General features: G+C 46.8%; 4 protein-coding genes across 5 annotated transcripts; 3 read left to right on the top strand and 1 right to left on the bottom strand.

Annotated features, from left to right (window-relative positions):
• The first annotated feature begins 66 nt into the window (after positions 1-66).
• ND-MLRQ (NADH dehydrogenase (ubiquinone) MLRQ subunit) lies at positions 67-784 on the top strand. Its single transcript, XM_031989443.1, has 3 exons — positions 67-235; positions 325-471; positions 567-784. Exons 1-3 carry the CDS (start codon positions 185-187, stop codon positions 618-620), a joined length of 252 nt encoding a protein of 83 aa, XP_031845303.1. The 5' UTR covers positions 67-184; the 3' UTR covers positions 621-784.
• Positions 785-1,293: 509 nt separating this feature from the next.
• On the top strand, positions 1,294-2,751 carry Ppcs (phosphopantothenoylcysteine synthetase). Its single transcript, XM_031989442.2, has 6 exons — positions 1,294-1,439; positions 1,514-1,644; positions 1,739-1,836; positions 1,939-2,153; positions 2,253-2,435; positions 2,528-2,751. The coding sequence occupies exons 1-6, from the start codon at positions 1,311-1,313 to the stop codon at positions 2,711-2,713; spliced, it is 942 nt and encodes a 313-aa protein (XP_031845302.1). The 5' UTR covers positions 1,294-1,310; the 3' UTR covers positions 2,714-2,751.
• On the bottom strand, positions 2,751-7,717 carry Vps16A (vacuolar protein sorting 16). Of its 2 annotated transcripts, none has more exons than XM_031989438.2 (17): positions 7,568-7,717; positions 6,725-6,965; positions 6,455-6,641; positions 6,253-6,381; positions 6,023-6,167; positions 5,813-5,940; positions 5,547-5,728; positions 5,100-5,472; positions 4,879-5,006; positions 4,659-4,803; positions 4,440-4,571; positions 4,193-4,354; positions 3,954-4,103; positions 3,621-3,868; positions 3,442-3,538; positions 3,248-3,351; positions 2,751-3,182 (listed from the first exon to the last, which is right to left on the bottom strand). In XM_031989438.2, the coding sequence occupies exons 2-17, from the start codon at positions 6,778-6,780 to the stop codon at positions 3,044-3,046; spliced, it is 2,505 nt and encodes an 834-aa protein (XP_031845298.1). In that variant the 5' UTR covers positions 6,781-6,965; positions 7,568-7,717; the 3' UTR covers positions 2,751-3,043. The 2 variants fall into 2 exon arrangements, with proteins under 2 accessions (XP_031845298.1, XP_031845297.1); XM_031989437.2 differs by lacking the exon at positions 7,568-7,717 and adding an exon at positions 7,068-7,500.
• Positions 7,718-7,795: 78 nt separating this feature from the next.
• LOC116432469 (uncharacterized) lies at positions 7,796-14,694 on the top strand. The gene is made up of 7 exons (XM_076370860.1): positions 7,796-7,909; positions 8,221-8,732; positions 9,251-9,879; positions 9,950-10,123; positions 10,198-10,316; positions 10,434-10,580; positions 10,675-14,694. The coding sequence occupies exons 2-7, from the start codon at positions 8,722-8,724 to the stop codon at positions 13,876-13,878; spliced, it is 4,284 nt and encodes a 1,427-aa protein (XP_076226975.1). The 5' UTR covers positions 7,796-7,909; positions 8,221-8,721; the 3' UTR covers positions 13,879-14,694.
• The last annotated feature ends 114 nt before the right edge of the window (positions 14,695-14,808 follow it).

Genomic DNA, 14,808 nt, shown 5'->3' on the forward strand with positions numbered 1-14,808 from the left:
CGTGTGAAAACGACATAATGTTTCGACCGTATCGCATCGAGTCGTGACACAGATTCTATGTATAAACTTTAAGGTATTTCGTTTTACGTTTGCCATTCGTTTTGCGTAGTAGAAGTGTTGCAGCAAGCGAACCTGAAGTCACTACGCACCGAGGAACGTTGTTCTAGTGCTTGAATTCGTCAAAATGGCTAGAATGGACGGTCTGACCGCAGCCAGTATTAAAAAAAATCCGTCGGTAAGAAAATCGAACGATCGAAATGATCGTATTACGTATTACGATAGTAACATTATAATAACGTAACGGTATCTTCTGTCTTTTATCAGCTAATTCCATTGTTCTTTGCCGTCGGAATGGGAGCACTCGGTGCAACACTTTATTTAATGCGTCTTGCCTTTACTAATCCCGATGTTGCGTGGTTCCCGAAACACAATGCCGAACCGTGGAACGATTACAAACAGAAGCAGTACAAGGTACGTTGCGCATACGTTACAGCGAATCAAATAAATGTACAATTAAAAACACAGATGTTCTTTCTAATCGATTGATTCTGTACTTTTATTTTCAGTTTATGTCTTATCATTATAACAAAGACACAAAATCTCCAGCCCCCGAGTACTAAATTATATACTTTATAGTCTCTAGTATTACTTTTAGCCAGTTAAGTCGAATAGAATTGCTTCGATGTTCTGTACAGATTATATTTATATTTTGCGAGCATACACGATTGTTATGTATAAAGTTTGATTGAGACATGGATGATAAATAAAACTTTTAACCTGTAAAGATCGCTTTTCTTTCAAAGTTCATTGTACAAAAATAGAAGAACCGCGAGAAGTAGCATATAGGTAGAACAATTGTACTGTGACAATTTTGCGTATAAATATTTTTCTTCGAGTATTAAGTTCGCATGGAACATACGAAGTCGAAGTTACAAAACTCGTATAAAATACTAAAAATATCGGCTACGATAGCGTAACGAATCATTCTTATCGATTGTGAGGATTAAACTTTTGACATTGCCACAAGAGGGCGATTATGTTACTCGTGTCGTGTAACTCTGACCATGCACCGCGATGATTTCTGGAATCTTAAGGTCGAGAAAAATACATGAAACTCACATGATTCGTTCAAGTTAATCTAATGAAATATCATTCATTGGAAGACGGTAACTATTCGTTCAATTAAGATTGTTTTGTTTTCGAAATTCCGTATACCGAATATTACACTTACATTTCTAGGAAACATCTGACTATCGGGTTTTTTACTACCGCTTCATTTCAGTGCCGTTGCATTTTTATCAACATTAAATATGGATTCGTCGTGGGAAGATTTTTATGTAAAACACGCACCACCTCAGGATCTTGCTCAGAATGAAACATTATTAAAAAAATTTATAGAACACCAGTTACGAGAAGATGAGAAAGTTGTTTTAGTAACAGTGAGTTTTCATATTGCGGGACGTAACACGCGGCATTACGCGATGATGTAACGTTACACGTTTGAAACTTACAGAGCGGTGGTACGACAATACCTTTAGAACATAATACAGTAAGATTTGTAGACAACTTTAGCGCAGGAACAAGAGGATCCGTATCAGCAGAATATTTTTTAGAAAAGGGTTACGCTGTTATTTTTATGTACAGGTGATGACCACTTTGCAATAGCCGCTAATAAGAGTTAGTTTCTTGCTAAGAATTATCATGGAATCCTTATTCTATTAATCGTACTCGTTCATAGGGTTAAATCTCTCGAACCTTTTTCAAGACATTTTATAGGACAAAAGTTTCTAGACATGCTGGAAGTCGATCAACACGACGGGAAACCTAACATTACGGGTATAAATTTTGTATAACTTACAGTTAGATTCAATTTGAACAATTCAAATGCTTCCATTTTCATCTATATCGAATTGTTATTCTTTCTATGTTTGTTCTTAGTACTACCGCAATATACAGAGAAGTTAGTGACAATATTACAGAAATATAAAGAGGCATTGAACCAGGACAAGTTGTTGTACCTCACGTTTACAACTCTGTCAGAGTACTTATGGTTATTGAGATCCGCTTGCCAAGCTCTAGCTTGTCTCAAGAATAAAGCTATTTTGTACCTTGCGGCTGCAGTTTCAGATTTTTACATTCCATCTAACGAATTGGTACATTTATCCAATGCCAAAATATTGCGAACGAATTCGTATGTTTTCATAAAGCTTTTAATTTTTCATCGCGCTGAACGATGATTTAAAACTTTTCAGTCGGTTCACAAGATTTCTTCGAGCGGACCACCGACGATATCTCTTCAACTGGTACCGAAAATATTAGCTCCTTTGGTGAGCCTTTGGGTTCCAGAAGCGTTTGTGGTTTCCTTTAAATTGGAAACTGATGAAAACCTCTTAATTGTTAAAGCAAGAGATGCGCTTAACAAGTACAAACATAACGTGAGTGATTGCAAACTTATTCGATAAAAATGAATTCCGATTGGATCGTTACAGTGATTTTTACATAGATATCAAAGAGATTTTTCTTGTAGCTGGTCATTGCTAATATGTTACAAACCCGAAAGCAGGAAGTAACAATTGTTAGCCACGAAAACGATTACGTTGTATCACTTACGAGCGAGCAATTGAATAAAGGTGAGGAAATCGAACGACTCATAGTCGACGACTTAACAGAGAGGCATATACGTTTTATACAATCTGCCAAAAAAACTAGTTGATGGATTTTGGGAATTATTAAATAAACACGTTCACCAATTGTTCTTATTATGTTTTATGCATTGCCATAATGAAATATTTATGAGATCCCTAGAAAATCCGAATTTATCGTTTTACGTGTAATACTATTTATATACATATTACTTAGGATATCGTTTCTTCATCATCATCATCATCATCATCATCATCATCATTATTGTTGTTGTTGTTGTTGTTGTTGTAATTGTTGTAGTTGTTGTAGTTGTTGTAGTTGTTGTTGTTATTGTTGTATCTTTATGTAATTAGATTTAGAAAATCTACTCCAAATGTACTAAGAAAAAAAAGAGAAAAATTCAATTTTTAAGACTCGCTTTGAACATATTAATCTTGTCGATCAGTAATGTATCCGTTGGTTCGCATTGCGCCAATATGAAACTTAACGCTGTATCATCTTTCTGTTCTTTTGCCGTTTGAGCTGCTTCGTCCAACATTCTGTAATATTATATAACCATTGCTTTGTTACATCGCACATCTGTTTTTCTAACCGTAATACTCACTTTAATTTTACCAGATATTTTACTTTCAATTCATCTTTTACTTTGGGTAAATATTTCTTTGCTTCCCTTTCTTTGTCGTATTTTAAACACTGATCGATAAACGGCTGAAATAAGTCGAAATAAATGGCACCGATTTAAAAAGTTCCTTGCTGTCGCGAGTAGCGGCGATTACGCTTAGCGTTTAAAGGAAATACCTCGTAGCCGATGGGGGACTTCTTACTTTTGGATAATTTTTCCAAGTCGTTCCACATACCCTTCTCTGCCAAACACTGTATACGCAACCACCAATATCTGGAGGAAAATTCATTCGTATGTATATCGGCTATATTCGGAAGGATGCGTGCTAGAAATATCGTACGATGCAAGATCACACCTTCGATCCGATATTCGATATTCCGATCTTAATTTATCGGCTAATTTTAATTCGTTCTGCAACAGTAGTAATTTGACGGTATCGTGAAGCGGTTTTCCAACGATTGATTCGTGTCCTGTATCTTCCAGGGACTTTTGATAACGCAACAGTTTTATTTGTTCTTCCGTCAAAGCCGCGTTCGTATCGTTACGGGCCAACTTGAAATTTTCCTGCGCGGACTGTAACAGGGCTTCTCTCGACGTCGTATTCTGTAGGAATATTAGTCATAGCATCAGGGAAAAATATCGCACGTTTAACCAGCTAAGTTTAGTCGTCGGTGAATTCACGACGAACCTTCCGTTGGTAACTCTCGGTAATGAACCATACGGCTTGAGAATGAAAGTCATCGTTTTGATTGTAAATCCCACGTAGAGCCTCTCGATTGTGACCCTGACAATATTTGATGTACAACGCCATTGCCAAAGGGCAGTGCAGTATAGAGGTCTGCGAACAATCGACAGAAATCTTAAATTCAATCTGAACCTGTCAGATCAAAGATGTAATTGTCTTCACCACTGAAATTGCTGGTTTACCTGGAAATCACCGATTGCCATGTTATCTCTGAGATGAAGTATCACCGTATAAACTAAATCGGTGTTGCCGCTTTCAACAGCTTTACGCAGAGCAGCTCTTTTCTCGCCGAGCGTCAATAAAAGTGGTACTTGTAGATGCGCGCGAGGCTCGTAATCGATCAACTAGACATTAACAAGAAAAAAGACAAACGAGAAGAATGTGTATTCCGATTAGACGGCGATCAATGTAAAGAAAGAAGAAGGTTACTTTGATAGCTAATTGTTTTCTACCGCAATCGGCTGCCCTTTTCGCGATTTCGCTGTAGGAAACGCCGGGCGCGTATCCCAATTTGTCAGCTATTTCTTCCGCTACCTCTTTATCCAATTGAGTTTGCTTTACCTGCCACGGAACAGAACATTCTGATTTCTGTTCGTATCGATAGATTACGTTGTTCCGTGATCGAAATCAATAAATTAATTACATTACTTTATAACAGGCCCAATGGGCTAATATGCGACTCTCTCCTTCAACTTCAGGCAGCTGAAGATGTCGTGCTATTTGTATACTCAAATAGTAGTGTCTTCTCGCGACCAGTCTGTCCAGTACTACCTGACCAGTTAAGATGGTAAATCTGAATGGTTGTTAAGTATTTTTCCTCCTCAACTGTAATAAAAAGTTTAAGAGGAAACGACGCGATAAAGGATACTGTATGTACGTTATCGGAATTCCAACTGCAGGGTGTCTTATGGCGTTCAAGACTCTCAGTATTCGGCACATGTCTACATAGTATTCCGGACTAACCGTCTTACTAAATCCCTTCCCAAACTTAGCTGCCTGAAATAATCGACAAGTATTTTCACCTTTGAGTATTTTCTCCCGCGTAGAACAGCCAAAGGGACGAAGAATCGACACATGAGACACACTTACTCTCATCAAAAGTTTCTGCGTATTGAAATCAAACTCGTGACTAGCTCCGTCGATACAAGCTATTATCGCCGTGTCCAATTTATCTTTCACGAGGTCTATGTAACTGTCGGCTTTGTGACTCTTCTTTTGAAACTGTTTCGAAGCTTCCAAAAGATAGGATGCAGGATCGGTCGAATTAATCCGAAATATTTTCTGGACAACGTTTGGTACTTTTTGTATCATTTCGTGGGAGGTAGCGGATAATACGCGTACGCCATCGATCTCCGTAACAAGATGCACTGGACCGTCGTAAGTGTATATTATCGTTTCGGCTGTTCGCCCTACGATCATCACGGTACTGTTCCAACTGCAGACTACAGCTTTCGTACCGCACCTACGATTATTTATGTAGAAATGTGATTCGTGTACGTTACGCGGCGTTCCATGAGATAAGGTAAGCGTACGAACCACGCCAGGCTTGTTAACGCTTCTTTGATATTTGCGTTGTGTTCGCAGTATTTCTCTTTAAAATCTATGGAGCCCATGTACAAATGACCTGTGTCCGAGTAAAGGGCAACATGTCGGTTATTCCCCGAGACGGCTATCGCCACTACGTTCGAGACTTTCGTATGCCTTGTAAAAAGTATATCCTGAAAAATATATAGATCCGTTAGACACGGACCGTGTTCGCATCCTCCGTAACCTTCTAATATCTCTTAATTCCGATATCATACAAAGGGTATGTACGTTGCATTCTGATGCGTCTGTTGCACTACGAATAATCCTTCGCTGTTGGATAAAATAACCCGAGTTTCTCTATCGTAGTGTACCAAGCACCAGCAATCTATGGGACCTCCGCATCCTACAATGGAAGACGATCATAGATGTCGGTTCTACCGACAAGCGTATTAGCGGTATTAGCTGATATTAGATAAAAATCTCACTGGGAACTCCCGATATTTGTCTAAGTTTTGGTTCAGCCGTGTTGTTTACCAAGAATATTTGATTGGTAGATGTCAGAACTGCAACACCCGTTCCGCTGTGAGTTACAAAAAATTTTGCTTCCACAACTTTAGTATCCTTTGCTTCCTAATAAAAGAACGCGCAAACATCAGTTGGTGGGTTTCGAAAGAAATTCGATGTATCGTAAGATCGACACGAAAGAGTAACATACACTTCCCATAGTAAACGCGTGTTGATACGTGCCAAACATATCGTATATATGAACCGTACCGTCTTCTTGCACGCACAATAATTCTTCTTGCTGAGACCAACCTAGTCCGATCAACTGTCCGCCGCTCCACTGTAAAAATACGAATAGTATAGTCCTGGGAACATTGAAAGTTTTACCAGAGGCCGTAGAAGAAAAGATTTACTTGTAATTTGGCTGTTAGCTTTCCAGCGGATGTATACAAGTAGATTATAGGTTTATTAGATCCTTGAACCTTAACGAGCTTCTTGGGGTTTCTGGTGATCGCGATAAAACCACCATAGGGAGCTGCCACTAATAGATTAGTATTCGAAACCTCGTGTTGAAACGATAACGGATAAAGTTCGAATTTTCTGGAAAATAAACGTTTGTCTGTTTATATGTTTCCTTTTTTTTCTACATCGCTTCCACCGCAGTAACCTTAAACTCGTATTACCTAAAATACACATCTCGTCCCAAGGGAAACCAATCGGCAGTCAACATCGCCAACATGCTTGAAGAAAAAGAAAAGAAAGTTTCAACGATATCGATGCACCATGTATACGATCATAGTTGTAACGTAAATTTCCTAAATCGTATCGTTCTATCCGTCTATCAACTCTGTTGTACTATGGACACAAGTATGCGAAGACTGACGTTTCTGCTTGATCTGCGCATGATCTATGTACTCGATAATTCTGCAACAAGTATTACCATATTATTACTAAGAGTCGGTAATTATGATTCGAACGAAGGAAAAGGAACGAAAACGAATTTTAGAAATAATAATGTTCATTTACATATTCGTATTGTTGATTGTTCGAGAAGACGAACTTGAATGTTCCATATAGAAAGAGTTACGGGCATCCGTACAAGTTACCGTGGGAGTAGGGGGAAGGTTATAAGTTGAGGTTACGTAGCGAAAATTCTCCAGACTCTCCGAGACCACCGCGGATCGCGGATTTCTACGACGCATTTAAAATTAGAATGTTCGCGCGGCGACGATTCGGAGAAGCTGATTTTCTCTTTCTAAGAATTCGAACAAGTTCAATTATTACGAATGCTGTTCCACTTTACATTCCAGGCACTCGTATCGAGGATGAACGAAACGAGACGAATTTCGCTATTAGTTATATTAGGCTGAAAAGATGGTCAAATCGAAAATCCACGAGGAACGAAGAATCAGAGAAGAGGAAAGGATAAACGAAAGTGGTAGGCCGACGAATGTCAAGATGGTGCAACACACGGCTGTGAAAGGCCATCGATGGAATGTTATTTCGAAAGACCGAATGTCACGTACTCGTTCTCTTTTCCGAGCAAAGAAAATGGCTCGTTGTCGTTTCGAGAATTTCCATCGAACGTGAAACGATGCGCCGCGCGTATGCGGTACGATACTAGGCGTATCGATAAGATAGAAACTCGAGTAATCCTGGAAACGATCGATACTACGCGTCGACGATTGTATCGAATCGTCGGTAGGAAAACTAGGAAACCGTTGAATCGGACGACGAGGATGGCGGGAGTGAAAGGTTTTTCAAGGAACATTCCTACATCCGTCCGATCCCATCCGAGCTCGCCTCCTTTTCCCAGAATTGCGTGTACCAAACGCGTAGATGGTCAACACACCGACGCACACGCGCAAGTATGAATGAATATATAGAAATAAATAGATTCACGTATACATTCCGGTGCGCGGCGTTTCCCCTACCCGTCTGTACGAACTCTCCGTTATACTCGAGACCGAGTCTCCGAGTCCGAGTTCGCAAATCCATGGAGAAGGGCACGATACGCGTTAGTTTCGCGTGGTCCCCACCTTCTTTCGCGTCCATTACGATATTCCATTGCTCGCCGTAACGGCTGCTCGCGCGAACTCTCTCAGTCTCCGAATGTCGAAGCGCGCGCGCGCGCGCGTTCCATTCGTATCCCTGCATCGTCGGATTTTCTCTGCGACAGGTTCAACTTGAATATCAATCGCAGGAGACGATACTCGAGAGGAGTGTCGCGCCGCTTCGTTGTGCCCGCTTTTACGATTACACGGAACGGAACGGAACGGAACGGAACGGAACGGAACGGAACGGAACGGAACGGAACAGAACGGAACGGAACGGATCGAATCGTCCTCGAAGAGACTACCGCTACGCGACGACACGGAGATCGAGGGAATATCGAGGCTCGCGAAAAACGGAAGAAGGCCACGGAGAACGCGCGGAGGAAAGAGGAAGAAGGAACGAGGAAGGAGAACGGAGAAAAGAGAAAGGAGCTACTCTCCGAGAGTATAGTCCAGAGGTAGAGAATATATCTGGAAAAGGATGAAGAGAATTTCCGAAGAGGAGATCGGTGCGTGATCGTCGAGTAATCTGGATTCGGAACGAACGGTAATGCGGATCAAGGGTGACGGTCGATAGGAACAGTGCGGGTGCGATCCAACAACAATTGTCACGCGGAGCAATCAATATGATCAGAGCGTAAGTTACCGATCACGAGAACAGATATATACATCTATGTATGCGCGTACACGTAGAGGAGTAATCGGGGATCGTTGAACCGCGTCGGGAAGCCGAGTTTACTTTCGGTCCGTTTTGGGTGTGGATCGACCGTCCGGATCCGGGTTGGAGCGATTCGAACGAACCGATAGCGTATGGGAACGAGGAATTTTCGAGTTTCGAAGGGAAACGCAAAACCGAGTACCGAACGCGAAACGCGCGACCACGGAGAGGAAAATAATCGCGGGAACGATTCGCGCGTCTTCGAGAAATCCCGTTCGGTCCGAGTGAAAGAAAGGAACGCGGTCGTTTAAGTATTTGCGTGAAACAGGTTTCACCGCGCGTATCCGTTCGCGCATCGGACGAAACCACCGTTACATGGAATAGCAGAGAGATAGTCGTGTTTCAGGATTCGAGCCAACAGAATACTATATACGTATACGTATACACAGTGGAGGTAATCGCGGCGCAAAGTTTAGGTTCGTTGTCGTCGTTTTCAGATTGTACCTGTTCGCGTGCTCGATTCTCTTGTGTCGGAGCATCGGTGCGCCGTCGAGCCAGCATACCGAATGGGTACCATGCGTCGAGCTCAAACGGGATCTTCAGATTCCTTGCGAGTGCTCGATTTCCACGGAATCGGGCGTCCCTCGCTCGATAGACTTGAATTGCGATGGAGCGGTCTTTACGCGGGACACGATCGAAAACCTGCGGGGCCAACCGATCGTCTCGATCAGCCAGCGAAAGAGCGGATATCAAACGCTGCCGGACGAGTTGCTCGATTCGGGACTGCAGCTGAGGAAGTTGGATTTATCCGGCAACTCGATTCGCAAGCTGATGAGTCGTTCGCTCGAAGCGCAACCTCGTCTGGAGGAACTCGGGCTGGCCGACAATCTGCTGGGCGACAGCTTGAATCCGATATTCTCGAGCAACGAATTTCACGGCATGAAGCGACTCAAGTTGCTCGATCTGGCCGGAAACGGGCTGAGAAGCATCGAGGAGGGGATGTTCAAGGGATGCGAGAGTCTCGAGCAGCTCTACCTGGACAGAAACGAGATGACGACGGTGCCGACGGCGTCCCTGAAGGGACCGAATTCCATCAGGGTGGTGTCGTTGGCCGGGAACAACATCGGTGCGTACTCTGTATACCGTATAAACGCTAAAGCGCGCGATCGATCGACCGTCAACCGTCTCCTCCGTAGGATCGCTTCCGCGGGGCGCGTTCTCCTCGATCGGAGCATCGTTGCTGCGCTTGGACCTGAGCGACAACGAGCTGTCGCACATGGAGGACGGCGCTCTATTCGGACTGGAACGGTTGCTCCTCCTCAATCTGTCCCGTAACGATCTCGGCCGCTTCAACAGCGACGCGTTTCAGGGTATGCGGCAACAGAGTTTGCTCGCACGATTCCAGAGGAATTCTCTTAGCCCGCTGTTTTCCCTTCAATTTCAGGGGCGTACAATCTATTGCAGCTGGATCTTTCGGTAAACTTTCTACAAGAATTTCCCAACGAAGCCATGCGACTGTTGACGGACCTCAGGTTTCTCAATATTTCGAACAATTTGATCACCGTAAGCGGCCACAATAGAGGAGAATATTTGAAAATTTGCCGGATCGGTAGCCTCTCTCGACGCTCCGTCTCTCTCGTTTCTTCTTTCTTCTTTCCGCTTTCTTTTCTGTCTATACAGAGCGTGGACGGGGCGCAGTTGTCGGGGTTAAGGAAGCTGCAGGTCTTGGATCTCAGTCGCAACAACATCGGTCGGCTCGGGGTGAACGCGTTCTCCAGTCTGACCAGTCTGACCCGACTCGACTTGAGTTTAAACGCTTTGCGCACGGTACGCATACGCGAATAGACTTCTTCTTCTTCTTCTTCTTCTTCTTCTTCTTCTCCTTCTTCTTTCTAACGGGAGATTTTCTTGGACTTTACAGATCGAGGAGTCGTCGTTCGAGGGCCTGACGAAATTGAAATGGCTGTCTTTGCAAGACAACAATATCCTGTTGGTCCCGGCTACGGCTCTGAGCAGATTACCGTCTCTGACTCATCTGCACGTGGAATTCAATCGCATCGCCGCCCTGTCGACCGAACTGATCAAAGCGACGGCCGCCGGTCTGGCGACGCTCGCGTTGACTCGAAACTTGGTGCGAGAGATACCGGCCGAATCGTTCCGCGAATTCGACAACTTGATCGACCTACAACTGTCGGGGAATCTCCTCTCGACCATCTCCTCGGACACGTTCGCCGGACTGGAGGATACGTTGGCGAGACTGGACGTTTCGCGCAACAGATTGACGTCCATCGGCGAGCTTCGACTGAAGAATCTGCTCTCGTTGAACCTGGCGGGGAACAGGTTGACGCGAGTTCCCCCGGAAACCTTCAAACGGTTGCACAGGCTGGAATACTTGAACTTAAGCTCGAATCCTCTCTACGGGGGCTTCCCGCCGGTCTTCCCCGCGAGCGTTTCCACTCTGGACGTCTCGAGGACCGACTTGAAGATCTTGCCGACGATTTTATTGTCGAATCTCGAGTCCCTCGAGGGGATCCGGTTGGCCGGGAACGATCTGGAGAGAATCGAGGGGGGCACGTTCCGGCAGCATCGGAACCTGTCGCGCATCGACCTGTCGGGCAATCGCATAGAGCGCATAGAGAACGAAGCTTTCGCCGGGCTGACCAGCCTGTACGAGCTGAATCTGCGCGGGAACAGGTTGAAACGATTCGCCGGAGAATACTTCGACACCGGCACCGGTCTGGTGGTTCTCGACCTGTCCGACAATCGGATCGACCTCTTGTCCCCGACGGCGTTCGCGATACACCCGAGACTGAAGCGGCTCGATCTGTCCGGGAATCGACTGGCTCTGTTCTCCGGCGAGTACGCGAGGCCGCTGCAGTTCTTGGAACGGCTCGACCTGTCCGGCAACGCGTTCAGGCGCGTCACCGAGTTCGCCTTCTCTCGAATACCGCGACTCCGGGCGCTGAGTCTCGCCGGGAACGAGATCGAGTCGGTCGACGAGCTGGCTTTCCACAATTCCACGCAGCTCCAATTGCTCGATCTGTCCGGCAACAAGATCGAGACGCTCGGCGAGAGGTCGCTGGAAGGGTTGCTCCGGCTCGAGCACCTCGATCTCGGGGAGAATCGGCTGACCTCCCTGCCGGAGACGATCTTCGATTCGAGCCGAGTTCGAGCGGTGGAGAGCGTCGATCTGTCCGGCAATCGACTGGACAAGATTCCGGCCGGCTCTCTGCAGAGGCAGTCGGCGTTCCTGTCGCGGCTGAACGTGGCGCGGAATCGCATGGTCGAGGTGTCCGGTCGGGACATCGCGAGCAACGTCAAGGAGCTCGACCTCTCGGGCAATCCGCTGAGCGAGCACGCGATCAAGGGGATCCTGGGCGACGCGAAGATCCTCCGTAGCCTGAATCTCGCCGACACCGGCATCGAGACGCTCGGCAGACTCGAGACGCCGTTCCTCAGGCGGCTGAACCTCTCCGGGAACCGGATAGCCGCGCTGCAAGCCGCCGCCCTCGAGCGCACCACCATGCTGGAAACTTTGGACCTGTCGCGGAACAGGTTGACGGACTTTACGGAGGCGACGTTCCGCGCGTTCCGCGCGTTGCCGACCCTCCGGCGACTCGACGTGTCCGGGAACGGCGCGAACCTGCTCAACGAGACGAGCTTCGACGGTCTGACCGCGCTGCGGTTCCTCGACATCTCCGACTTGCCGAACTGCACGAGAATCGAGAGGAACGCGTTCAAGCCGTTGCTCAAGCTTCGCTCCCTGTCCGCCCACGGCTACCCGAAGCTGGGCTACTTCGACGTGCAGGGCATCTTGAAGGGGATGCGCAATCTCGAGTCGCTGGACGTCGAGATCAAGGATTCGTCGGTGGGCAACGAACAGCTCGCGATCACCGCGCACCCTCGACTGCGAGAGCTCACTCTGCGCGGCGAGAGGCTGCGGAACGTGCTGTCCAGCTCGTTGGTCGGCGTCCGCGTGCCCAGGCTGACCGTCGCTCTCAGGAACACCTCGGTCGACTCGATCCCGGCCGCCCTCTTCTTCCCGGTGCCTCGTTCCACCGAGCTGCAGCTCGACGTCTCCGGCAGCAAGTTCGCCACGCTATCGAAGCACGTGCTCGCCGCGCTCGACGAACGGATCGGCACCGTCGATCTGAAAGGTCTCGAGAGCAATCCGATAAATTGCAGCTGCGACGCCAGGCAACTATGGAAATGGTTGAAAGCGCTGCAGCTCGAGCGCGGAGTCGAGAGCGGCGTTCGTTGCGCCTCGCCCCCTCGTTTAGCCGGCTCGACGCTCACCGCCCTCGAAGAGCACCGTCTCTCGTGCCGATCGTCGTCCGACCATGCCCGCGTCAACGTCTCCTACTCGGACACCGCCTCGGACCACGATCGCGACGATCGCGATCCCGAGCTCGACATCGACGACGGCGGCGACGACACCGACGACGACACCGACGACGACACCGACGACGACACCGAACGCGCGAATCGTCGGACCAGCCCGCTCGTCGACACCACTCTCGCTTCGTCGGCTTTCCCGTCGAGGACCTCGATGGCCACCGAACCGGAAATCATCTGGACGGTAGCGCCCACCGTTCGAAACGATCGAAACAAACACTACGAGCGGGACCGCGTGCTCGAGACTGGTCTCGTGGGAAGCGGTTCGGGTACCGACGACACTTTGATCATCGGCATCGTCGGCGGAGTGGTCGCGCTTATAGCCACCATCGTGATCGTCGTCTGTATCTGTCGCCTGAGATGGTCCAATCGGACGGACGACGCGAGGATGGCCGCGGCCAGTATTCAGGACGCTTCGATGATCAGACCGGGCAGCGCTTATTCCGGGAAAATCAACCACGACCTGTATCTCGGCTCCTACAACGGATCCACCTTGGATCGGGGCAACGGCGTGCCGCCGCCGCCGCTTCCGGCCTCGATATCGACTCCGCCGATACAGATGATGCCGTTCGTGCAGCCGATGCATCTGATGCACACCCTTCTGACCTCGTCCGCGCAGCAACAGCCGCCACAGTCGATCCCGCAATCCCAACAGTTTTACGGATATTGCGACGCTGCCGCGATACCTCTCTACGTTTCCTGTCCCACAGACACCAAATGCGATAGATAATTCTTTTCGTTTGAATCCGCTACCGCGCTCACCTTCTCAAATGCTCTCGGGGTCCGAGCAGTTCCGAACACGAGTTTTCCTATCCACGATACGACGACCGAACGAACGTTACAAGATTACTTCGTTACATTCGTTTAGCTCGGTTCGTTCCTGAACACACCCGTTCAGCTCTAGCGACGTGTCGTGTACCAATCGAGAAGAAACGCGTCTCTTCTTCCGACACTCTAACCAACACCTTCTAACGAAAAACGTTTTTATTACAAGCGTATACATATACCTACCTAGAAACACGCGCATACAAAATATACGGTACATAAATACTCACGCACGCGTCCTCTGTATCGCGAATATAATCGGCTCGGGAAACATGCGATCCACTTTTTATCACTTTTATGTTTTCGTTAGAAATTCGTCGCGACCGTGATAATACACGGTGCAAATATTTCCTCAGGGTTTGCCCCTCGAACGAACCTTTCTCTCTTCTCGGTGTCATTAACGCGCCTCGCCGCCCGACCTTTTCAAATTTCCTGGATTTCAAATTCCGCCGCGGTGTCGTTGCGTCGTTTAACCAAGAGGCGGCAGTACCGCGTACTAATTGGCCATTAACGACACAGACTCGAGATACGGGTACGTTGCGTGTCGCGTAATTTCTCTAGGTCTCTAGGCGACCTCTACGTTATCGATAATTCAGAATTTTAGGTTTCTCAGTGATAATCAAACTTTTTTACATGTATATTTACTCGAGTTTAAGTTTTAACGACAATCGCGATGCGTTTGGTGTATATATATATTTGAACGATAAAAGTATGACGTGTATCGAGTCTATTATTAAAGAAATTCGATCCTCGTTGATTTCTCAGCAGCAAGAATGACGAATAAATAGACGAATAAATATTTTTTGAGAAAAATTAGTCGTCGCTGGATGGCCAT

Source organism: Nomia melanderi, chromosome 9, assembly GCF_051020985.1.
Source record: "Nomia melanderi isolate GNS246 chromosome 9, iyNomMela1, whole genome shotgun sequence".
NCBI classification, from domain to species: domain Eukaryota; kingdom Metazoa; phylum Arthropoda; class Insecta; order Hymenoptera; family Halictidae; genus Nomia; species Nomia melanderi.

Excerpts from the sequence above, each read along its gene's own strand:
- ND-MLRQ (XM_031989443.1), top strand. The coding sequence starts at position 185 with ATGGCTAGAATGGACGGTCTGACCGCAGCCAGTATTAAAAAAAATCCG. Across the intron at positions 236-324 it reads GTATTAAAAAAAATCCGTCG|CTAATTCCATTGTTCTTTGC; the intron begins GTAAGAAAATCG and ends GTCTTTTATCAG. Across the intron at positions 472-566 it reads ACAAACAGAAGCAGTACAAG|TTTATGTCTTATCATTATAA; the intron begins GTACGTTGCGCA and ends TTTTATTTTCAG.
- Ppcs (XM_031989442.2), top strand. The coding sequence starts at position 1,311 with ATGGATTCGTCGTGGGAAGATTTTTATGTAAAACACGCACCACCTCAG. Across the intron at positions 1,645-1,738 it reads GCTGTTATTTTTATGTACAG|GGTTAAATCTCTCGAACCTT; the intron begins GTGATGACCACT and ends ACTCGTTCATAG. Across the intron at positions 2,154-2,252 it reads ACATTCCATCTAACGAATTG|TCGGTTCACAAGATTTCTTC; the intron begins GTACATTTATCC and ends AAAACTTTTCAG.
- Vps16A (XM_031989438.2), bottom strand. The coding sequence starts at position 6,780 with ATGTTGGCGATGTTGACTGCCGATTGGTTTCCCTTGGGACGAGATGTG. Across the intron at positions 4,355-4,439 it reads GAAAACAATTAGCTATCAAA|TTGATCGATTACGAGCCTCG; the intron begins GTAACCTTCTTC and ends GTTAATGTCTAG. Across the intron at positions 3,869-3,953 it reads CCGAGAGTTACCAACGGAAG|AATACGACGTCGAGAGAAGC; the intron begins GTTCGTCGTGAA and ends ATATTCCTACAG.
- LOC116432469 (XM_076370860.1), top strand. Across the intron at positions 9,880-9,949 it reads GTTGGCCGGGAACAACATCG|GATCGCTTCCGCGGGGCGCG; the intron begins GTGCGTACTCTG and ends TCTCCTCCGTAG. Across the intron at positions 10,581-10,674 it reads GTTTAAACGCTTTGCGCACG|ATCGAGGAGTCGTCGTTCGA; the intron begins GTACGCATACGC and ends TGGACTTTACAG.